This window comes from Diceros bicornis, chromosome 18 (assembly GCF_020826845.1).
Source record: "Diceros bicornis minor isolate mBicDic1 chromosome 18, mDicBic1.mat.cur, whole genome shotgun sequence".
Classification (NCBI taxonomy): Eukaryota; Metazoa; Chordata; class Mammalia; order Perissodactyla; family Rhinocerotidae; genus Diceros; species Diceros bicornis.
The window spans coordinates 20,356,180-20,381,410 of NC_080757.1; the positions used below are offsets into that span (position 1 = coordinate 20,356,180).

General features: G+C 35.5%; 1 protein-coding gene across 2 annotated transcripts in view; it reads left to right on the forward strand.

Annotated features, from left to right (window-relative positions):
• The window catches only part of NF1 (neurofibromin 1), a 260,892-nt gene that overhangs the window by 44,625 nt on the left and 191,036 nt on the right, over positions 1–25,231 (forward strand). For both annotated transcript variants that reach the window (XM_058560309.1, XM_058560310.1), the window contains exons 2-5: positions 13,346–13,489; positions 15,174–15,257; positions 18,863–19,053; positions 24,519–24,625. In XM_058560309.1, coding sequence (XP_058416292.1) covers positions 13,346–13,489; positions 15,174–15,257; positions 18,863–19,053; positions 24,519–24,625 — 526 coding nt within the window. The remainder of the gene's footprint in view (positions 1–13,345; positions 13,490–15,173; positions 15,258–18,862; positions 19,054–24,518; positions 24,626–25,231) is intronic.

Genomic DNA, 25,231 nt, shown 5'->3' on the forward strand with positions numbered 1-25,231 from the left:
AGTGGCTATCTCATTTTACATTCCCACCAACAGTGGGAAGGGAAACCCACAAGGGTTCCAGTTTCTCCATGTCCTTACCAACAGTCGTTGGTTTTCTGGTTTTTGATAGGAGCCATCCTAATAGGTGTGAGTTGGTATCTCATTGTAGCTTTGATTTGCATTTCCCTAATGATTAGTGATTTTGAGCATCTTTTCATGTGCTTATTGGCTGTTTGTGTTTCTTCTTTGGAGAAATGTCTGTTCAAGTCCTTTGCCCAGTTTTGAATCACGTTGTTTGTTTCTTTGTTGTTGAGTTCTAGGAGTTCTCTATGTAGCCTGGATATTAATCCTTTATCAGATGCATGATTTGCAAATATTTTCTCCCATTCTGTGGGTTGCCTTTTTACTCTGGATAGTGTCTTTTTCTTTTTTTTGAATTGGGCATATCTTTATTTAGGTCTTTTTAATTTTATTTAATTTTGTTTTATTTTATTGAAGTCATAATAGTTTATAACATTGTGAAATTTCAGTTGTGCATTATTATTTGTCAGTCACCATATAAATGTGCCCCTTTACCCCATGACCACCCCCAACCCCTTTCTCTTTTGGTAACCACTAATCAGTTCTCTTTGTCCATGTGGTAGTTTACTGGATAGTGTCTTTTGATGCACAAAATTTTAAAATTTTCTTGAAGTCCAATTTGTTTATTTTTTCTTTTATAACCTGTACCTTTGGTGTTGTATCCAAGAAATCAGTACCAAATACAGTGTCATGAAGTTTTTGTCCTATGTTTTCTTATAAGAGTCTTACTGTTTTAGGTCTTACCTTTAGGTCTTTGATCCATTTTGAGTTAATTTTTGTATATGGTGTTAGAAAAGAGTCCAACTTCATTCCTTTGCCTGTGGATACCCAGTTTTCCCAGCACCATTTGTTGAAAAGACTGTCCTTTCCCCATTGAATGAATGGTCTTGGCACCTTTGTCAAAAGTCATTTGACTGTATATGTGAAGGTTTATTTCTGGGCTCTCTGTTCTCTTCTGTTGGTCTGTGTGTCTGTCTTTATGCCAATATCACAGTGTTTAATTTTTGTAACTTTGTAGTAAGTTTTGAAATCAGGAAGTGTGAGTCTTCTAATTTTGTTCATCTTTATCAAGATTATTTTGGCTATTCAGGATCCCTTGAGATTTCATATGAATTTTAGGATGGATTTTTCTGTTTCTGCAGATATATCATTGGGATTTTGATAGAGACTGCCATGAATCTGTAGATCACTTTAGATAGTATTGACATTTTAACAATATTAAGTCTTCTAATCCATGAACATGGGATGCGTTTCCATTTGTTTATGTTTTCTTTAATTTCTTCCAGCAATGTTTTGTAGTTTTCATTGTACAAGTCTTTCACTGCCTGGGTTAAGTTAATTCTTAAGTATTTTGTTCTTTCTGATGCTATTGTAAATGGAATTATTTTTGTAATTTCCTTTTCATATTGTTCATTGTTCATATATAGAAATGCAACTGATTTTTATGTGTTGACTTTGTATCCTGCTACTTTGATGAATTCATTTATTAGTTCTAACAGCTATTTTTGGTGGAATCTTTAGGGTTTTCTGCATATAAAACCATGTCATCTGAGAACAGAGATAATTTTATGTCTTCCTTTCCAGTTTGGATGCCTTTTATTTCTTTTTCTTGCCTAATTGCTCTGGCTCGAACTTCCAGTACTGTGTGGACTAGAAGTGGTGAAACCAGGCATCCTTGCCTTGTTGCTGTTCTTAGAGAAAAAGCTTTCAGTCTTTCACAATTTAGTATGATGTTTGCTGTGAGTTTTTCATATATGGCTTTTATTATGTTGAGGTAGTATCCTCCTATTCCTATTTGTTGAGTGTTTTTATCATGAGAGGGTGTTGAATTTTGTCAAATGCTTTTTCTGCATCAATTGGAATGATCATTTGTTTTTTTTCCTTCATTTTGTTGATGTAGCATATTATGTTGATCAATTTTTGTATGTTGAACTATTCTTGCATTCCAGGAATAAATCCCACTTGGTCATGGGGTATACAGACATACCTCAGAGATATTGCAGGTTAGGTTTTAGGCCACTGCAATAAAGCAAATATCACAATAAAGCTAGTCGCACAAATTTTTTGGTTTCCCAGTGCATATAAAAGTTACGTTTACACTATACTGTAATCTGTTAAGTGTGCAATAGCATTATGTCTAGAAAAAACAATGTATATACCTTAATTAAAAAATACTTTATTGCTAAAAAATGCTAACCATCATCTGGGCCTTCAGTGAGTCATAAACTTTTTTGCTGATGGAGGGTCTTGCCTCAGTGTTGATGGCTGCTAACAGATCAGGGTGGTGGTTGCTGAAGGCTGGGTGGCTGTGGCAGTTTCTTAAAATAAGACAACAGTGAAGTTTGCTGCGTTGATTGACTCTTCCTTTCATGAACGATTTCCCTGTAGCATGCGGTGCTCTTTGATAGCATTTTACCCACAGAACTTTCAAAACTGGATTCAATCCTCTCAAACATTGTTGCTGCTTTATCAACTAAGTTTATGTAATATTCTAAATCCTTTGTCGTTATTTCAACAATTTTCACAGCCTCTTCACCAAGAGTAGGTTCTATCTCAAGAAACCACTTTCTTTCCTCATCCATAAGAAGCAGCTCCTCATCCATTGAAGTTTTATCATGAGATTGCAACAATTCAGTGACATCTTCAGGCTCCACTTCTAATTCTAGCTCTCTTGCTATTTCTACCACATCTGCAGTTACTTCCTCCACTGAAGTCTTGAACCTCTCAGTCATCCATGAGGATTGGAATCAACTTCCTCCAAACTCCTGTTAATGTGGATATTTTGGCCTCTTCCTATGATTCATGAATGTTCTTAATGGCATCTAGCATGGCGAATCCTTTCCAGAAGGTTTTCAATTTGCTTTGCCCAGATCCATCAGAGGAATTACTATGTATGGCAGCGATAGCCTTATGAAATGTATTTCTTAAATAATGAGACTTAAAAGTTGAAATTACTCCTTGATCCATGGGCTGCAGAATGGATATTGTGTTAGGCATGAAAACAACACTAATCTCATTGTACATCTCCATCAGAGCTCTTGGGTGACCAGGTGCATTGTCACTGAGCAGTAATATTTTGAAAGAAATCTATTTTTCTAAGTAATAGCACTCAACAGTGGGCTTAAAATATTCACTAAACCATGTTTTAAATAGATATGCTGTCATCCAGGCATTGTTGTTCCATTGGGAGAGCACAGGCAGAGTAGATTTAGCATAATTCTTAAGGCCCCTAGGATTTTTGGAATGGTAAATGAGCATTGGCTTCAACTTAGTCACCAGCTGCATTAGCCCCTTACAAGAGAGTCAGCCTGTCGTTTGAAGCCAGGCATTGACTTCTCTGTAGCTGTGAAAGTCCTATGGCATTTCCCATGTTTTGTCTGCATTGGAAATCTATTTTTTAATGTAGCCACTTTCATTAATTATCTTAACTATATCTTCTGGGTAATTTGCAGCTTCTACATCAGCACTTGCTGCCTCACCTTGTACTTTTCTGTTATGGAGACGGCTTCTTTCCTTAAACCTCATGAACCACCTTTGCAAGCTTCAAACTTTTCTTCTACAGCTTCTTCACCTCTCTCAGCCTTTGTAGAATTGGAGAGAGTTAGGGCCTTGCTCTGGATTAGGCTTTGGTTTAAGGGATTGTTGTTGCTGATCTTCTATGCAGATTGCTAAAACTTTCTCCATGTCAACAAGGCCGTTTCGCCTTCTTATCATTCATGTATTCACTGGAGTCGCACTTTTAATTTCCTTCAAGATTTGTTCCTCTAGGGGCTGGCCCAGTGGCGTACGCGGCCTGGGGTTCGCCGGTTCGGATCCCAGGTGTGCACCGGCACACTGCTTGTCAAGCCATGCTGTGGTGGCGTCTCATATAAAGTGGAGGAAGATGGGCATGGATGTTAGCCCAGGGCCAGTCTTCCTCAGCAAAAAGAGGAGAATTGGCAGATGTTAGCTCAGGGCCAATCTTCCTCACAAAAAAAAAAAAAAGATTTATTCCTTTGCATTCACAACTTGACTACTGTTTGGCACAAGAGGCCTAGCTTTTGGCCTGTCTCGGCTTTTGACCTGCCTTCCTTACTAAGCTTAATCATTTCTAGCTTTTGACTTAAGTGAAAGATGTATGACTCTTAATTTCATGTGAACATTTAGAGGCCATTGTAGAGTTATTAGTTGTTCTAATTTTAATATTGTTGTGTCTCAGGAAATAGGGAGGCCCAAGGAGAAAGAGAGACAGGGGAACAGCTGGTTGGTGGAGTAGTCAGAACGCACATTATTTATTAAGTTTGCCGTCTTATATGGGTATGGTTTGTGGCACCCCAAAACAATTACAGTAGTAACATCAAAGATCACTGATCACAGATCACCATAAAAAATATAATAATAATGAAAAAGTTAGAAAAATTGCAGAAATTACCAAAATGTGACAGACATGAGGTGAGCAAACGCTGTTGGAAAAATGGCTCCAATAGACTTGCACAACACAGGGTTGCCACAAACCTTCAATTTGTAAAAAATGCATTATCTGCAAAGTGCGGTAAAGCAAAGCACAGTAAAATGAGGTTTGTCTGTAATCCTTTTACTATACTGCAGAATTCTATTTGTTAGTATTTTGTTGAGAATTTTTGCATCAATGTTTATAAGAGATATTGGTCTGTAATTTACTTTTCTTGTGTCTTTGGCTTTGGTAGCAGGGTTATGTTGGCTTCATAGAATGAGTTAAGAAGTATCTTCTCTTCAGTTTTTTGGAAAAGTTTGAGAAGGATTGGTATTAGTTCTTTAAATGCTTGGTGGAACTCACTAGTGAAGTGATCAGGTCCAGGGTTTTTCTTTATTGGGAGATTTTTGATTACTAATTCAATCTCCTTACTAGTTATAAGTCTATTCAGATTTTCTATTTCTTCTACCAAGATTTAGTCTTGATAGGCTTTGTGTTTCTAGGAATTTGTCCATTTTGTGTAGGTTATCCAAGTTTTTTGGCATACAGTTGTACATAATGCTCTCTTTAAATCCTTTTTAGTTCTGTAGAATCGATAGTAATGTCCTCATTTTCATTTCTGATTTTAGTAATTTGAGTCTTCTCTTTTTTTCTTAGTCCATTTAGTTAAAGGTTTGTCAATTTTGTTGATCTTTTTGAAGAACCAATTTTTGGTTTCATTGATTTTTCTCTATTGTTTTTCTATTTTTATATTGTTTATCTTTGCTCTCATCTTTATTATTTCCTTCCTTCTCTTCATTTTGGGTTTCATTTGTTCTTCTTTTTCTGCTTGCTCAAGTTATAAAGTTAGGTTGTTGATGTGAAATCTTCCTTGTTTTTTAATGTAAGTGTTATAGCTATAAATTTCCCCCTTAGCACTGCTTTCACTGCATCCCATAAGTTTTGGTATGTTATGTTTTCATTTTCATTTGTCTTTAAGTATTTTTTAATTTCCCTTGTGATTTCTTCTTTGAAACATTGGTTGTTTAAAAGTGTATTGTTTAATTTTCACAATTTTGTGAATTTTCCAGTTTTAAATTTTTGTTGATTTCCAACTTCAGCCCATTTTGGTCAGAGAAGATAGTTTGTATGATCTCTCTCTTTTTAAATCTATTGAGATGTAGTTTGTGGCCTTACATTTACATACGGTCTATCCTGGAAAATGTCTTTTGTACACTTGAAAAGAATGTGTATTCTCTTGTTGGGTTGAGTGTTCTGTGTATGTATCTTAGGTCTAGTAGGCTTATTGTGTTGTTTAAGTCTTCTGGTTCCTTACTTCTGTCTGGTTGTTTTCTATATTTGTGAGTGGAGTGTTGAAGTCTCCAACAATTTTTGTAGAACTATCTATTTCTCCCTTCAATTCTATCAGTTTTTGCTGCACGTATTTTGTTGGTCTCTCATTAGGTGTGTAAATGTTTATAAGGTTATGTCTTCTTGCTGTATTGAACCTTTTATTAAAATATAACGTCCGTCTTTGTCTTGTAACTTTTTTTGATCAGTCTGTTTTGTCTGATGTTAGTATAGCCACCCCTGCTCTCTTTTGGTTACATTTGCAAGGAGTATCTTTTTCCATCTGTTCACTTTCAACCTGTTTGTGTCTTTGGATCTCAAGTGAGCCTCCTGTAGGCAGCATATAGTTTGGTCATGTATTTTTATCCATTCTGCCAATCTCTGTCTTTTGATTGGAGAGTTTAATTCATTTACATTTAGAGTAATTACTGATAAGGAAGGACTTACTGCTATCATTGTGCTATTTGTTTTCTATATGCCCTATAGAATTTTTCCCCTTATTTCCTACATTACTGTCTTCTTTTGTGTTTATTTTTTGTAGTGAAATGTTTAAATTTCTTTCTTATTTCCTTTTTGTGTATTCTGCTGCTATTTTCTGTATGGTTACCATGGGGATTAGATTTAACACCCTAATGTTATAACACTCTCATTTGAATTTATACCAGCTTAACTCTGAGTTTTGACAAATGCACACATTCATGTAATCATCACCATGGTCAAGATATAGGAAGTTTCATCACCCAGAAAATTCCCTCACACCCCTTTGGCCAGGAAGGGAGATGGTGACAAATCCTGAGGGGAACCTCTTGTCTTGTAGGGGAGAGGCCTCTGAATTGTCTTCAAACAAGTGTGGGGAGTGCCTACTCTTAGTAAGCAGTGATGGGCCACATATGTAGACTCAGAGGGTTCACGGGAATCTGGAGATACAAGATTTTTGGGAACACCAACCCAGATGTTTACATTACATGTGTCAGAGTCTTATTTTTTCCCAACTAGGGCTCTGCCTTGTTTGGAAGTTTAACCTTTGGACCCCAGCAACTCAGATAATTAAGTGCTGGTTCTGATCCTTAGGTTTCTCTGCCCTCCTGCTGTAGTAGAGAAGAGCATCTTTGTAAGCTTCCAGAGAGGCCTTCTGGCTTTCATACTTAGTTTCCAGTTGGCAGTTAATCAGCTTTTTGTTATCTTTTTATCCAGAGCTCATAGAGTTTAGTAATATTCTTTCAATTCCATTGTTTTTGTAGTTACTATTTCTCCTTCATTACTGGCTTTAAAATCCCTTCTTAGCACCTGCTGCTAGCTGCCCTGGAAGCCTAGTGCAGGATGTTTATTAAGGTGTTCCCTTGGGATCAACACCTGGGAGGAGGGAGGATTGGGCAGATGCTGAATTTGTGGTGCAATGCAGGCCCAGTTTCAGCTTTGGTCGACCTGTTTGGGGAGCTCTGGCACTAGAATGGCCCTTCTGTGTTTTCCAGAATTGGGCTGAGGTGTTTAGGCCTTTATATTGCCGTATGAGTTGGTCGTTGGATGTGGGTTGCCCAGGAGGGGTAAGACTTGGGTAGAGTCATTCTCTGCAGGTGAGGCAATCCCTGAGGGACTACTGACAGAACTGGCAGTAGTAAAGGCAACAAGTCCTTCCCTGAATGGGGGAGCTGGGCAGTACCTCAGTGTCTACCACAGTTCCTCTGTATCCACTAAGAGTGACCAATTTGTTTTTGTTTTTTCATATCATTATGAACTCATGGATTTAAATACATATATTTAGCAAACTTTCTGTTGACTTATACATATAAAAAAATGCACACATGTATGTAAATATACAGCTCAATAAATGTTCACAATGTAAACACACCAGTGTAACCAGTACCCAGATCAAGAAATAAAACAATGCTAGCAGTCCAGAAGTCCCTCCTTCCCCTGCATTTCCTTCCAGTTATTACCTGCTCTTTCCAAGAGTCTCTACTATCCTGCCTTGAATTTAGCATGTTTTTGAAATTTGTGTAACATAATCGTATAGTAAGTGATCTTTTATTCTGACTTCTTTCACTCAGTATTATATTTGTGAAATTAAGCTTATAGTTGTAAGTCATTTATTCTCATTGCTATATAGTTTTTCTATGTTTGAATATATGTACCACTTTTTTTTTTTTAACCATTTCTGCTGTTGATAGATATTTGGAGCATTTCCAGTTTTGGGAAATTATGAAAGTGCTGCTATAAAGATTGTTGTACATGACTTTTGGTGAACATATGTGTGCATTTCTGTTGGGTATATACCTAGTGAAATTGCTAAGTATGTTGCATTTTAGTAGATAATGCCAGACAGTTTTCCAAACTAATTATTGATTTACACTCCAAGTAGTAACGTTTAAGAGTTCCAGTTGTTGTGGTTTGCCCGTTTGTATAGGATGTAGCCCTCCAGGGCTTATAACTGAGAACTGGATGTATTTACTAGGGTCCCTCCGCTAGCAGGTTCTGAACAATAGTCTTTTGTTTCCTTGAGGCTCTGAGACTTTGAGATTCTGCTGTGCTTTTCAAAAGTTTTTGGCTTAGCTTTTTACACTTTTCCACCCAATTATGCATTTGAAACCCCCTCGTGTCTTCAGTTTTGTCCCTCCGGCCCTCAGTGACGACCCAAATCTCTAGTGGTTTCTCTTTCCCTCAACAAAGGTACTTTGCTTGGGAAAAGCCTTATTTCTGAGTCTCTTTTTTTTGCCCAGATTCTACAAATGCCCCAGGAAACAAAACCAGCTGCAGAAGATCACCTTACCTCTCATCGTTCACGCCTTTTTGGAATCTTAGCCTCTCTAGTCCTCATTCTTTCAGCAGCTCTCTAAAGTCTTTAAACAGATGATTTTTGTATTTCATCATTTTTGGGCATGTGAGTTTAGGGGAAGGAGGTGTTGTTTTGCTGTGAATTACTCTATCTGACATGGAAGCAGAAGTGTGAATTAAAACATATTTGGTGTTTCAGTAAATTAAAATTGTTATCCTTAACAGTGTTCAAATTATTCCATTTTTGGTCAGTGGGAGACTCTCCAAAATTCATTCCTGAGTCTTTTAGACTCAACCCTTTGATAGCTTTCTTGATATCTGATATGACAAGATTTCCAGGTTCATCATGTTCCTTTTTGCCTCAGACATGGAACCAGCCATTTCTTCAAGGAGTCCTGATTCGTTTTATTGGGAAATAGCATTTCAAGATCACAGTTGACTAGGGTGTTCATTACTACAGGGTTGGTCGTTTTCAGCAGACAGAGGTAGATGCTGTTTTGTTTTCTTAATACAAAATAAAATTTATTAAGAGTTCATATAGATACCTCCAATTTCAGTTCAAGACTATAGGGTTTTTACTTTACTATTCCTTTCCCATGCTGAGAGTCTCAGTTTTTAATGATACCAGGAGTGATAGAATTAAAATATCATGTAATTATTCATGTAATTATTCATTTCCTTGATCCCACAGTACATACAGGATCAAGATTTCTCTTCTTTTCTTTGTCCCTAGAATATATTCCATTAGGAATGTACAGTCAACCTAATATGATTTAAAATAACTTGGAATAGTTCTTCCCTTTGGGATTATGCCATTAAAAATTCGGATACAAATTTCAGTTCATTTGTTTATTTTTGAATTCTATTTTATTTTTAAATTTGTATAAATTACATGATTCTATAATGAAATCTACAGAAAATGGAATATAGATTCTATCCCTGTCACCTCTACTTTTTCTTTTGTTCCCTAAAAGTAACCTCTTAAAAGTTTTTACATTTCATCTTTCTACTGTTGTGTTTTTTAATATAAAAATATTATATATATATATATTTTTTTCTCCTTTCTTTCTCCTCCCCCTTTTTAAATGAATGGTAGCATACTATATACCCTTTTTTCTACCTTATTTTTTTAACTGAAAGATGTATCCTGGAGACTATTCCATAGTTTGATGAATTTGGACTCATTTCGGTCATATTTTTTATGTTACATTTATATTTATACAAGTCTTTTATTTAATCTTTTATTGTGTGGTCTGTGTTATTGCTCTCTCAGCATATATTTTGATATTTCAGAAGGTTTGTGTATTAGGGTTAAGTCAGGGAAGCAGATTGTGTAATGGGATAAGGGATTTATTATAGAAATTAGACTGTAAACGATTTTGAGAGGACTGGCAAGGTGAAGATCTGGAAGGGAGAGTTGGAGGATCAGAGGAGGAGTCACTAACCAGATCCCACAAATCAGTTGCAATGGGCAGACAAATTGGAGTTTTTAGGGAAATATGAGAAGCCACCTATGTCCAGCCACTGAAGTGGGACTGTGAACAAGAAGCTTGAGGAGAGCCCTATGGGAAGCTCTTGCCATATGTATCTACCCGCTCTGTAAGTTTTCACCTAAGCATCTGGAGGTGTGGCTTAGGCCACTATTGACACAGCACAAACCAGCAGTTTGTATTTTTATTCTGTTGGTTATCTTTATATTGATACCTTTATATAGTACTCTGATTTCCTCCATTTTGGGGGAGGGAGAGTTATTATATATTAATTTCTATGAGCAATATTGAAATTAGCTAATAACCTCTTCTCATCTCCTTCTCCCCCAGCATTTGGTTTGAAATAATATCCTTTTACTCTTAGTTAATACCATAAGACAATCAGGAAATATTTCTTACTTTTTGTATGCTTTCACTACCCTCCCCCCATTTTTGATAATTGTACTGTATCTATACTATCAGCACATATAGCAATTACATAGTATGCTTTCTCCCTAATGACCATCATTTATTCTCAGTTCTTTTAGGAAAATATATATTTAACGATCCCTCTTAATATAGATGTGTCTTCTATTGTTTTGGTTGTCTGAAGCATATTTTTTTAGTAGATTCCTCAGGAAAGGCTCAGGGGAACAATATTTCCTGGGTTTTGTGGTTCGGAACAGTTTGATTGTCACTATTATACTTGGAGGTCAGTTCGCCTGCATTTAAAATCCATCGTTTTTCTTTTTCTTCTCTTGAGAATCTTAAATATGTTATTCCATTGTCTATTAGCATAAAGTATTGTCCAAGTCTGATGACAGTCTAATTTTTGTGTCTTGTGCAAGTGACTTTTTTTGCCTGGATGTTCAAAGAAGTTTTTTTTCTTGTTCACAGAAGGTCAGTAATTTTACTGTTCTGGTATTGTTCTGGTATTGGTAGTTCTGGGTCAGTTTTTCCAGGCATGCAGTATGCCCTTTAAATACATAGTTGCAAGTATTTTTTTAAAAAAATTCGGGGGCCACCCACCAACCCTGTGGCTTAGTGGTTAAGTTCCGCGTGCTCTACTTTGGCGGGCTGGGTTCGGTTTCTGGGCATGGACCTACACCACTCGTCACTGGCCATGCTGTGGCGGTGACCCGCCTACAAAATAGAGGAAGATTGGCAACAGATGTTAGCTCAGGGCAAATCTTCCTCAAGAAAAAACAAAATTCAGCAAAGTTTTCTTGAATTCTCATTTCTAATATTCATTCTATTCCGTTGGTTTCCTTCTTTGAGGACTTTTTATATGTTGGATTTTGTTTGCCTGTCTTCTGTCACTTTATTCTAAATCCTCATCTCGTTTTTCATTTTTTTGATATTACAGTTTTCTTCCTATTTGCCTTCTTTTTCTCTTAAAGTATTATGTTTTGTTTTATTCACTCTTGTATATCTTCTGGCAAGTCTTCACTTCTTTTTTTTTTTTTTTTTAATAATTTTATTTATTTATTTTTTCCCCCAAAGCCCCAGTAGATAGTTGTATGTCATAGCTGCACATCCTTCTAGTTGCTGTATGTGGGACGCAGCCTCAGCATAGCTGGACAAGCAGTGCGCCAGTGCACGCCCGGGATCCGAACCTAGGCCTCCAGCAGTGGAGCGCGCGCACTTAACCGCCAAGCTACGGGGCCGGCCCAAGTCTTCACTTCTGAAATGATTTTTTTTCCTAATTCTTTCCTGAGTTCTATCAACTTTTTTCTATTTGTAATTCTAATTTATTTCATATCTTTAATCATTTTCTTAATTTCCCTTGGCTCATTTTGAAATAATAATTTACAGTTTCATCTGTTGGTGAACACATCTTTTTGGCATGCTTTCATTTTTTGTTGCAATGTTATTCTGTCTCTCATTCTTTTTTCTTATAATAACTTCACATATGATTTGACCACAGTCTTTTCTGTTGCTCATTTTTATGTGAAATTAGTTTTCCTGAATTGATAGGAGGGAAATGTGGGCCAGGATAGCTTTCTATCTTCATGGCTCTAGAGCTCACTCTTCTGTTGTTTACATGAAATTAAACAAATACATTGTCTCATCCTTTCTGAGCTCTCTTGGCTTTCTTCTTCTTTTCCTCCTTTATCTGTACCTTTTCCTTTGCCCCTGTTGTCCCTGTTGTTGTCAATTTGGAGTGAATCTTAGCATTTTTTTCTCAATGTGGGCTTCATCCTGGAAGTGGGTGCTTCTTTACCTTGTTAGTTTAGAACTGTTCCGTCCAATGGGGTCCAATGGCTACTTAAATTTAAGTGAATTAAATTTAATAAAATTAAACATTTGATTTCTTGTCTGTATGAGGCATGTAACAAGTGCTTAATAGCCACATGCAGCTAGTGGCTACCGTATTGACCTGTTGTTGATATAGTATAATATCATCACCACAGAAAGTTCTATTAGACAGTGACGGTTTAAAGTGTGCTCTGTTCTCTTGAGACTTTATTGTAGACCTTTTGCGCTTATGTGTAAGTTGCATTGTGCGAGAAACCCCTGTGTTTCAGCTAATGTTCTTAACTTGCCTGCTGTACTTTTCATTGAGGATGTAATACAATCTTAGGATTTTCCTCTTGTCAGATCCATCAGACATTCTGCTTCCCTCTGCTTTCTGTTGCCTAGATGAGTTTGTGGTTTTGCTATTCTAGTTTCTCTGCTATTTTATGTGGGGATATATTAGTCAGGGTTTGCCAAAGAAAGAGAACCATGAGATTTATCTGTTTGTTGTTCTGTTACCCCCTCAACTGTGTACCTGAGGGTGGTTATCTTACCTGAGTCAGTCTTACTGTGTTTATTCCAGGTTATATAGTTTGTTCTCATTTCTGCAGTTATGACATTATTGACTAGAGGTCTGGGGCATAGATTTTCTTGGTCTGTTGTTCTTGTAATGCTTGAGGTCAATATATAAGGGAAAGGATTGTGTGCATTTTATTGCAGACATTCTCTGAAATAATTTTTAGCTACAAGGAAATAGCTCTATTTCTGTGAGTCATCATTCTCTCTTATATAGTGCTGGGTAGAGATTTAATTTTGTAGATAGAGATTTATGACTTCCAGAAAGAAAGCTGCAAAGATTGAAATTTCCAAAGAATTGTAGATTTGCTATAAATGCTGTTATATATTGAAAATTGGAGCTTGCAATACAATTATAGGTAACTGTGGTTGATAAAATTTACCTAAAAATCTCATGATTGTCAGTGAGAAATAGAGTTCTTTTAGTCATTTTCAAGTGTAAGCTAACATGGCTTTTTTTTTTCCTCAGCTTCCAATAAAAACAGGACAGCAGAACACACATACCAAAGTCAGTACCGAACACAACAAGGAATGTCTTATCAATATTTCCAAATACAAGTTTTCTTTGGTTATAAGCGGCCTCACCACTATCTTAAAGAATGTTAACAATATGGTGAGTATTTGAGTTACTGTTTTGTGGGGGAATTTGCTTTGGTTTGTTTTTGATTAAAAAATTTGGAGCAGCATATTTTGAAGTATGGAAAGTCATTTTCTATGGATTCTGGATATAAATATTCATCTTATTTTGTGGTTGGGCACAGGTAACCTTTGAAGTTTCATTTTAATTTTTGATCCTTTCCCTTAGATACTTCTCTTACTTGTGACCCTATCTCCTTTTCCATTATTTTTCTGGAATTAGCATTGCATACAGATTCTGTGTCATATATGAATTGACCATAGTAATCTATTAAAATGTTTTCCTTTGCTTCTTATTTGAATATTTACATATCAGATTGTCCCAATCCTAAGTAGATGATAAATAAAATATGACCTGTAGTCCTAAAATGTGAGATTGCATTTATGAAGATGTTATTTCCTTCTTCCTGTACCCTGTGACAGATTCTATATTAGTTAGAACCCGTTGTTGAAACCGTTTTCCTCAAATACTAATTTCATCAAGTAATTCCACTGTCAAAACCTCACAATTGCTTTTATTCCCCCCGTTTTATAAAATCTGTTTACATTTCCTAGACTTCAAGTTACTCCAACTATTCTGTCTGTACCTTTGACCGTATCATTTCTCCTGTCTCTCTCAGGTGATTACTTTCTCTCTGTCAATTCCTATCTAAAATCTCCTTCATACTCAGTTCAAAACAACTGATCTGGACAATTCTTGATTAACTCCAAACTGCTCTGCTTGTCTTTAGCACTTATAACCACAATTTGTGTTATTTATATTTAGCTGTGAAACTGACTTCTGGTTGTACGTTGTGAAAATCAGTCCCATTTTCATAGTCACATTATCTTTGGTGTGTTTTCTTTTTAAAAAGTTGATTAGACAATACCCCAAACTTACGAAACTGATAAACTGGAGGTGCGGGCAATCATTTGCCTTTTCTCTTTATAGAAAAAAAAATAAGATTTTTCTGAAAAAAGCAGGACCTTTTTTTATAAATATGTAAAGTGATTTACAGAAATACATTTAAGATTATTTGGAGCTCTTCTGTTGCACAGTGTGTGAGGCACAGTGATAGGATTTTGCTTATATAAGTAAACGGCCACGTTCCTAGTTAGACTGAAAATATTTTAATATTTGGAACCTTCTTTTTCAAAACAAAAACAGTATTGTGATATTGGCATTCATTTAGTGTTTACTGAGTAAATTGAATTGTGGAAACCTTAGTCTCTTGCTGGTAAATAGCGTATTTTTCAACTTTAGGATAGTGAATGCTTAAAATTCACTGTAATTGGTGTTATAGTATTTAGTTGTTGTATGAATTCAGACTTTATGTTGTGGCATCAAAGTGTGGTTAAATGCTTCAGATTCTGGTAAAGATCTATGTGTGTATCTAAATCCTACATATTTTTAAAGAATAGACCAAAGTTTCTTCTTTTACTGTTGTAAGGCTAATGGCAGACTGTAATAGATGCCAGCATTTTTGTTTGCCTGAGAAATTACTTTGTGTGAGCATTAAGATAAAATCAGAAGCAATAAATTTAAATATAGTATAATCTGGGAGATAAAATGGAAAACTATTGGTTTTCTTTATCTTTAGTCCTTAACTTTTTAGATGTGTGCTAATTTGTAGTGGAGAATAATTGCAAACTTTCAATGTTCTGAATATCTTTTCTTTTAGAGAATATTTGGAGAAGCTGCTGAAAAAAATTTATATCTCTCTCAGTTGATAATATTGGATACACTGGAAAAATGTCTTGCTGGGGTAAGTAAATCTATACTGAAGTAGGCAGGTTTTGTGAATTCAATTGTGAGAATGATCTGATGTACCAAAGTATAGGTGTGAACAAGGACAACAGTTATATGGACTTTTTGTCTAAGACATATGAATATGAATCTTGTTCACAGAGCTGACCGAGTGGTATAGACAAGTTTTCAAGAGAAAATTATTTTCTCATTTTTTGTAAATTAAATAGATATGAAGTTTACTTATAAAGTGTTGTTTGAGCCACATACCTCTCAGGTTTTTTAGAAAAGATTTTATGAAAAAGGTCACTATTTGCTTTAATTAATTTCTCTACGTATTGTTAGGCCTGTGGCATTGCTTAGCTGTGAAAGAATGTGATATGAAAGACCAAGAGTAATCTTGTTTCCCCTCGTCTGAATCTGATTTTAATATTTTACTTTCAAATCTATATAAAAGAGAACTTAAAAAAAATTAAAACTATAACTATTACTGATAGATCTTAAGAACACTTGTTATGTGTAAATGCGAACATATAAAATAGATATGTGGAGGAGAAGTTGAGTACAAAATAGTTCTTTCTCAGATTTCCTCTAAATAGTTATCTCAGTGTATTTCAACCATGACTTAGTTATTTTCAAGAATATTTCTGTTGTATAAAGCAGAGTGTTTTTCTATACTTCAACAGCCTTAATTCTTCCTGGAACATGGTAGGAGTTTATATAAATATACAAATTTAATATCTCCATTTTAAAGATCCGTCTATTCAATAGATATTGGAGTCAACTTATTTCTTATATTCCCTCTTCTTTTTGGCAAGTCTTTTGCTTTTATTCAGAATTGCTTCTCTCTTCCACATATGTTACAGTTGTTCTCTATAGTAAATGTAGGTGGAAGGGACTTTGATATGTGAGGACTGATTGTGAGGTTGAGAAGAGAGGGAATGGTCAGAAGCGTTTGTGGAAGGGATAGAGTAGGGAGTTGGGGAAAATAATCACATTCACACAACTCTCTATCCTTAGGGAAGAGAAGTATTTAAGACTATGGGCCACGAAACCTAAGCATAATGTTTTAAACTCTTTTATTGACTCTTGGCCATATTCCAAAATTGTGAGACAATGTTTATGTTTTCTACTTAAATTGAGGGTGAGCTAGTTCTGTTTTAGTTTGGTGCTTTCTATTAATTTGTGATATGCTGTTGTTCATTTGTAAAACAGAGTGAAAGAGCAAAAGGGCTGTTAAAGAAGATGATGAAATTGTGAAGTGGACAATTTTTAAACTCCTCCTGAATCAATTCTTTGTAGTGGTCTTATTACTTTGATTGTAAATACTAGTGTATCAGCCACTCCCATGTTTGAATGGGGCTAAAGTGGTTTATTGCCTTGTTCAGTTCTAAGCTTTTCTCTACTAACATTTGTAATTGAGAGGTAGTGGTAGATGTATTTTAGAGAATGGCCAATACTGTTGGCCCCTGTTTAATTTGATAGTCTTTGGAGAGAGCCTAATTGAAACTCTAATAAATGGGCATGGTATAACTTGTATAATGCATAAAATATAGGGGCCGGTCCCGTGGTGTAGTGGTTAAGTTCGGTGTGCTCCTTTTCGGTGGCCTGGGTTCACGTATTTGGATCCCAGGCGTGGACCTACACCACTCATCAGCCATGCTGTGGCGGCGACTGATATACAAAATAGAGGAGGATTGGTATGGATCCTATCTCAGGGCTAATCTTCCTCAAGGAAAAAAGGAGGAGGGTTGGCAACACATGTTATCTCAGGGTGAATCTTCCTCAGGAAAAAAAAGTATACATATATCTATATATATATAATCTTACTCTGCTCTACTATTGAAAATGTATGTTTTTTTCATTAAATTTACGGTTTAAAAAATACTACTATTCATATTATTGACAACTTGTGTTTTCTCGGATTGCCTTCAATGATTTTATGGTTGTCTCTTGATTTTCATTTTTAGATTAAAGTAAGTTGAGGCAGTTTAAGAAGAACTGAGCCTACCAGTATATGTTTATCATATAAGTAGTTGAAATAGCTAAATGAAAGTGTACAAATACTTACCAATATTGTATTATGAGTAAAATTTTGTGGAATTTGAGGCATCTTAAGTATTTTTGTTCTGTATATATGACCATTATTCAAAAGATTGAACACTTTTATAATTTTTATTGGTTTATTGATTGGAATTAGTTTCAATATCTGTATTGTTTGGTTAGCCTATAAATAAGAAATAGGCATTGTAATTTGAATTTTGCAGGTTTTTGTGATATCTGGTTATTTACTGTCCATATATTTCACTGTATTTGTATCTGAAAGCACTTGGATTGCACAGCATAGCACACAATTATACAAAATTTTGTTCTTTGTCTTCATGTTTGGTATTATCAAAATTGTCATTCATATATGGATACTAAAGAGGTTAGGTGAAATTTTGAGATGGAACAGTATATCTGCAGGATAGCTTGTCCATTGGTTGTTTTGTTAATTGTAAAGTAGAGATTTACTTTACAAAGTAGAGATCTCAGAGTTAACACCAAAGTTATCAAACTTGGTTTCACTAACAGTGGGACCACCTGGCATTATGTACTCTTGAAGTGATGTAGTATGAACTGTACTGAATTACCTAAAGTGTTTAACCTGAATCTAATCAGACCACTAGGTTTACATTCCAGCTTACAGAAAATACAGTAACTAGAAGAACAAGTTAAGTTATGCCACTAAGAAATAATCAAATTAACAATATGGAACATTTTGTAAGGCAACTGGTCCATTTTCTTAAAAAAGTCAATTTTATGGAAAATAAAAATGATGTATATGGAGTGTGGAGGGGAGAGAGTTTTAGAATAAGGAGACTGAAGGAACATAACAATCGTGCTGCAATCTGTGAACCTTTTTTGGATCCTGCTTGAATAAAAAATTATGAAAGGCATTTGGGGAGCAGTTGGGAAAATTTGAATATGGATTGGGTATTAGCTGATATAAGAGAATTGTTTATTTTTCCTTGGCTTGATGGTTGTATTGAAGTTATACTGGAGAATGTCCTTATTCTTTAAGAGATGCTGGAGTATGTAGGAGTGAAGTATTATAGTGTTTGTGACTTACTTGGAAATTGTTCAACCAAAACAAAATTATTTGTAATATCTATCTATTTTGGTCAATCTGCCCAAAGGCACAGGTGTGATTGCCCACCCAGGAATTTATTTGGATGTTGAGACAGATGACACAATGAACTCACTAATGAATATGAGTAAAGTTTGTTTGGAACTAACAACAAACTAGAGATTCCCAGGAGGGGAAGGGCTGATATAGGGATTTGCTGAACAGGGGAACAAGCAGGAGGGGTAGTGGTGGCGAGGGAGAATGGACGAGGGTAGAGGGGGCTGGACTTTTATTGTGATTAAGAGGTGAAAGATGGAACCATCCTCTTTATTAGACTAGCTATAGATAGATATAGGAAACGTGATGAAATGTTATCAATTGTTGAATCTGGGTGGTGAGTTTATGGGTGTTCATTATTCTATTTCAACCCTTATGTATGTATGAAAATTTTCGTAATAGAAAATACGTGTAAATTTAAGTAAGTTGTAGAGTTATGTTGATTATTTCTATTTTAGCAACCAAAGGACACGATGAGATTAGATGAAACAATGCTGGTCAAACAGTTGCTGCCAGAAATCTGCCATTTTCTTCATGCCTGTCGCGAAGGAAACCAACATGCAGCTGAACTTCGGAATTCTGCCTCTGGGGTTTTATTTTCTCTCAGCTGCAACAACTTCAATGCAGTCTTTAGTCGCATTTCTACCAGGTTAGTGTGTAAATCTATATGGGAGCTGTAAGTAATATAATTTTTAGAAGTCTTTCTTTTGTCTACATAAAAATAACAAGTTGACAGAAATGAATTTTACTGGGCTTTTGTAGAAATTTTATACATTGATGGCTTTGAAATTTTTATTATGTAATATTGTGATATTGGCGTGTACAATTAAATATGAGTACTGTTATAAACTTGACAGTCTAAATTTCAGGGAAAAATATCACCCATGACTAGGCTTTTTTTTTTTTTTTTAACACTAGGTATGAATTTTTGGTTTGTCTTCTTAATATATTATTCTTTTAAATGAAATTAGCCAATCAGATAGAATAATTGATGAGTAGTCAGAATTCTAATAATCTTACAGCTCTGCTGCTCATCACAAGATCCTAAATTCCCAAAAAAAGCCCCAGCAGTATGGAAACACAAGAAAGTGAGTGATTACACAGTGGAGTTCTCCAGAAAGTGGACTGTGTTTTAAGTGTATGAACTGTAAAATCTCCCATTTGTTAAGCATTTTCAGCATGTGCTGTGCTATTTTATTCTCACAGTATCCCTGAAATGTAGGTGATACTTCCCCCATTTTACAGGTAAGCAAACTAATACCCCAAGAAGTTATTGAAGTGATATGCCAAATAATGGAGGACCCAAAATTTCTGTCAGACTGGCTTCAGACCCTATTAGTTTCGTTATACCTGGCTGCTTCCCTTTACTTCTTTTAGCCATGTTTTGATAAAATCCTTTTTAGAATATATACTTCTGTGCTTTAAAATTATATGATAAATATAATTTAAGCTTTTATTGGTGATTAAATATCATCATGTGATCATCAGTTGTGATATGCTACAGATGGAGAAATTGGTAAGGATAGTGCTCTAGGGAACAGCGTTATAAGTGATGGTAGCAAGTAACTCTGCAACTTGCTTTCATGCACATGATTTTGCCTTTCTCATGCCTTAAGTCAAATGGGTTCTTAATTATGACCAAGTAGGAAGTATAACATAAATCACTTAGCGATTCAGTGAATCCAAGACTAATACAGGGTAGAGCAAAACAATCCTCTTTGCTTATTGATACCTGTATGTTTTGACTTGTCTGTTGTGTGAACAGTGGACTTCCATTAGTCAGATTTGTTCATTCTGCTGCTGTTTTCCAACTGTGTGAATGAGAACATACATCAGAATTAGAGAATTTGTGCCATGGAGTTTTGGGAGAATTGGCTAACTTCAGAATCCTGCAGTCTTTAATAAAAAATGGCATTTCTTTTTTTTTTTTTAAAGATTTTATTTATTTTTTTTTCCTCCAAAGTCCCAGTAGATAGTTGTCTGTCATAGCTGCACATCCTTCTAGTTGCTGTATGTGGGACTCGGCCTCAGCATGGCCGGAGAAGCAGTGCGTCGGTGCGCACCCGGGATCCGAACCTGGGCTGCCAGTAGCGGAGCACGCGCACTTAACCGCTAAGCCACGGGGCCGGCCCAAAAATGGCATTTCTATAATCATGATGCTAAGCAACAATATTCTTCAACCTCACATCAGAATTCCTGGTGCAAAGAAAATTAAAATTTTATTTAATGGTATAATATGATTGATAATGTTGGGTGGTGTTTACACAATAGAACAGTGTGTTCATGAAATCTTTTGAGTGATAACATTTTATATTCTAAGTAATAATACACTGGTTGAAGCAGCGAGGTAACAAATACCTAAGGAATAGGAGGCATGAAAATTAAAAAAAACAAAAACAAAACAACCTTTTTTTTGTTTAGATGACTACTAGACCAGCCTTACTATTTGAAATAATCTTATATTGAAGGTAAAAAATGATCAAAAGAATAAAATAATTTTTAGTCTATCCAAGCATGAGTTGCTTTGGATAACAGAAACATAGCAAATGTGCCATCTTTGAAAACTCTAGAAATTTTCTAGTCACCAAAGGTTTTATTTTATGGGATTTTGCAGCATTAGCACATGTAAAAATAGACAACTTTTGTATAATTCCTGAATCTGGTTCACTGTTTCCAGAATAGAATTTAAGTGTGTCTGGAATAAGCCAATTTCTTTAGCTTTCAGGAGACAGACTGCTCAGAAATGGGATTTATGAAATACGTATTTCAGACAACTGCGTTTGCTGTTTCTTTAATTTGTGCCAGAAATAGGAGCTGATTTTGTTAGAGGACCACTCACTTAAAGACCATATGATGGTTTAATTTAGATGGAGATATGACATTGCTGTCATGGCGTTAGGTGTTTTAAAATATGCAAGTGACTAGAATGGCAGTTCTTTCTGAGGATTGATTTTATATCTCATGTATAATAGATGAATATCATGAAAATTTGTTGTGCTTGACCATTCTACCTGTCTATAAATGTTTTTCTTTTAGGATTAACATTAGCTTTTTATATTTATGTCCTTTGCTTTTCTTTAAGGGAATATGGGCTACAGATCTTAAGATAACTTTATTATTCTGCTGAAGTATACCATATTCTGTGGCTCATATTACTCTTTTTTGTAGAGGATTAGCTGCTTTCTCCACAGAATTACTGTACAACTGCACTAGATCTAATTGTTTTGTTGTGGGGGGTCCCTGTGGAATATCTAATTTGACATACCACCAGAAGTTCTATTTGATTCTTTTACAAATCTGCTGGGGGTTTTTTTGTGTGTGTCGTTTCTTATTCTTTTTAACAGTTTTAAATTTCTTCTTATGTCTCTGATCATTTGAAACATACTTATTTTATATTCTCCTTTAAGATTGTTATATGATCTCGTGTTTGTATGTGCCAACTCTCATTCATAGTGAATTGTTTCCTCTCTGTTTTGTAAACTTTGTTTGCAAATTCATCTTGAGTGAAGTCTGTATTTTCTTTGGGAATCTCTTGTAGCCTGGGGCTGTGGGACTATCCTAGTGATGGTTTTGCATTAGCTATTGTCAAGTGCCCAGCTCTGGACCTATATTTTTGTTAATTTCTCAGCCCTAGGTTGTCTGGATAGTATAAATGTGGACTTCAAATCCTTGTAAGTTAACAGCCCTGGGTGACTTTTTCCCCTACCCAAAGCTTAGGCAGACCAGACAAACTTCTTGTGCTAGATTTTTTTTCCCCCTCCCTGCTTCCCTTTCTTCCTTCTTCCCTTCCTCCCTTGCCTCCTCTCTCTGTCTCCCTTTCTGTGTCTCTCATTTTTTAGGGAGTTTGTGGCTCTTTCTAGTCATGTTTTATGCAGGGCCTCAGCTCTACTCCCTATGTTAGGGTACAAGGCTTTGTATCCAGTCCCATGTGGATGTTAGCCCCAAACCCCTAGGTTAAGGAGAGAAAAAACCTAACCACCCTCGCCCTTCCTTTGTTGCAAGGCCAGATCATGCCTTTGAAACCATCTCTGGTTTTCAGTTTCCTCTTCTTTTCTGGACCTGGGCAGGTGGGTGGTGTTTGTTTCACTTTATTTCTATACTTTTAAAATTTATTTTTGTTGTTCTTCATTTTACCTGGTCCTTCTAGATGTTTTAGCGATAGATTTCCACTTCATTTCTTTTGCTCCAACTATCCTTTATTTGATTCTCTGCTTCAGAAATGATGTTAAACTTCACAGAATACCCCTTCCCTATGGAAATAACTGGACTATAAAAGGAATTAAACTTTTCTCCCATTTTTCACAAACAACCACAAGAGTCAGCTTTTCAAAAGTTGGTCTTGCTGATTTATTAAGTTGTGTTTCCTGAGGAGTCATATTTCATGTTTCTAGGCTCTTTGCAGCAGCTGTAGAATTTTTAGCCTGTAAATCAGTATTGAGGACCTCCTCATTCCCAGGTGAACTGCTAAGCTTTTCTCACCCTGATGGTATGAAGAGCTTTAGTGTAAGTGCTTAGAATAACTTTAATGTTAGCCATACATCTGGTAGGCTAAAGTGAGTCAAAGAAGAATTTGAGAAGGAAGAAACAGGATTGATTTCATTTCAGCAACTGAAGGTTTAGTGTGATGATTAATGTCAGTTTTAAACCACACTAAAATGGTTATAATTTGAGTTATTATGAATAAGATCACATAGTATTTGTGCTTTTTCACCATCTCTCTCTCTCTGCATTTATGAAAATTAGTAATTCCATTCTGCTGCTTACATTTTTGATATCTATTAATTGAAATAATGAGTATGCTTCATTAGGAAGCACAATTCAATAGATTAGCAATACTTTTGAGAAGTATTTGATAGCAACTTTTGAAAAGCTGACCTCCGGCCGGCCCCATGGCTTAGCGGTTAGGTGTGTGCGCTCTGCTGCTGGCGGCCCGGGTTCGGATCCGCACCGACGCACCGCTTCTCCGGCCATGCTGGGGCCGTGTCCCACATGCAACAACTGGAAGGATGTGCAGCTATGACATACAACTATCTATTGCAGCTTTGGGGGAAAAAAAGTAAATAAATAAAATTATGAAAAGCTGACCTCTGCGGTTGTTAGTGAAAATGGAAGAAAACTTGAACTTCTTTTATTCAGAGTGAAGTGAATTTCTTTATCAGTTTAAAAATATCTGTATTTTTAACTGTTAAACTTTTTTTACATTTATGATAACTTCATATTTAATATAAGAGAAATTTTGGATTTAGAAAGATTCTTGTCTTTACAAGCTGAAGTTCTACCATGAGGTAGGGACATTAATCAAAGAATCACATAAACATATATACAGACTCTGAAAAGTACAATGAAGAAAGCCTTATTCACTTTTTTCTATACAAAGTAATGTATCCTGTAAATGTAGATAAAATACCCTTCGTGTTTCTGCAGTCCAGTTGATGTGAATAGACGTTAATAAAATTTATCTTTATTTTACTTATAATTTGAAATTTGAATTTTAAAAACTTTTTATTATAGAAAAATTTAAAAAATACACATAGCAGGAGAGTATTTCAAATACCCATGCATCTCTCACTCTGCTTCAGCAGGTATCAGCATGCTGTGATTTTTTTTTTCTAATAAAAATTGTATATATTTAAGGTGTATAGCATGATGATTTGGTATACATATACATAATGAAGTTTATTGGATTATTATGGTTTCTTCCATCAAACCCCTCAAATTAGTTATGTTCCTTTAGATTTTCATAAGAAATGTTTGTTCTCTTATTTTTTTTTTTTTTTTGATAATTTTATTTATTTTTTTTTCCCCCAAAGCCCCAGTAGATAGTTGTATGTCATAGTTGCACATCCTTCTAGTTGCTGTGTGTGGTACGCAGCCTCAGCATGGCCGGAGAAGCGGTGCGGCGGTGCGCGCCCGGGATCCGAACCCGGGCCGCCAGCAGCAGAGCGCGCGCGCTTAACCACTAAGCCACGGGGCCGGCCCAATTGTTCTCTTATTTTTATATGTGTATTTTCTCTTATAAACTTATCATTGGAGTGAGAAGAATCTGTTTAATTCAGAATTTTGGACTATCCTAAGATTTAAATTGATAAATTATTCTTGGTTTTTACTTTTCAGGTTACAGGAATTGACTGTTTGTTCAGAAGACAATGTTGATGTTCATGATATAGAATTGTTACAGTATATCAATGTGGATTGTGCAAAATTAAAACGACTCCTGAGGGGTAAGTTTAAATGTACGATATATCTGAAATTAATCACTACGGGTGAAAAACTAGTATTTTGAATGTATTAATTGTACTAATTGTGTTGAGCTAGAACATCAGAGTGGATTTTATAATGCAAATGTCCTTGTGAAACGGACAGTAATACTTATGGTTCAATAATTTTTGAATCTTTGAAAACAATACAGTAGAGAAAATGAGTGTCTTAAATCTTAACAATGGAAAGTTTTCTTCAAATATAATTTTTGCTTTCAGTAAAGAGAATATAAGGGTACTGTTATTTAATTTTTCTAGAATTTCATCTCTTAAGGGTAGCTATAGGTTATAGAAGTTACCTGTTTAGCTATTATTGTAGTGTTAAAAGCGGATAGTTTAGCAGGATATCAAAGTTTCATTGCAGAATGGAACCAGAAGATTGTGATTTTATGACCAGAGGAAGAGTTGAGTCAGGAATCTCATTTCTGACATTTCTATTTTCAGCTCTGTTACTGACTTACTGACTGACTTGACAGCATTACAAAGTCTGTTACCCTTTCAGTGCCTAGTTTTGCTTTCTTGTAGAACTTGTCAATAGTATCCCACATGGGAATACTATAATGCCTAATA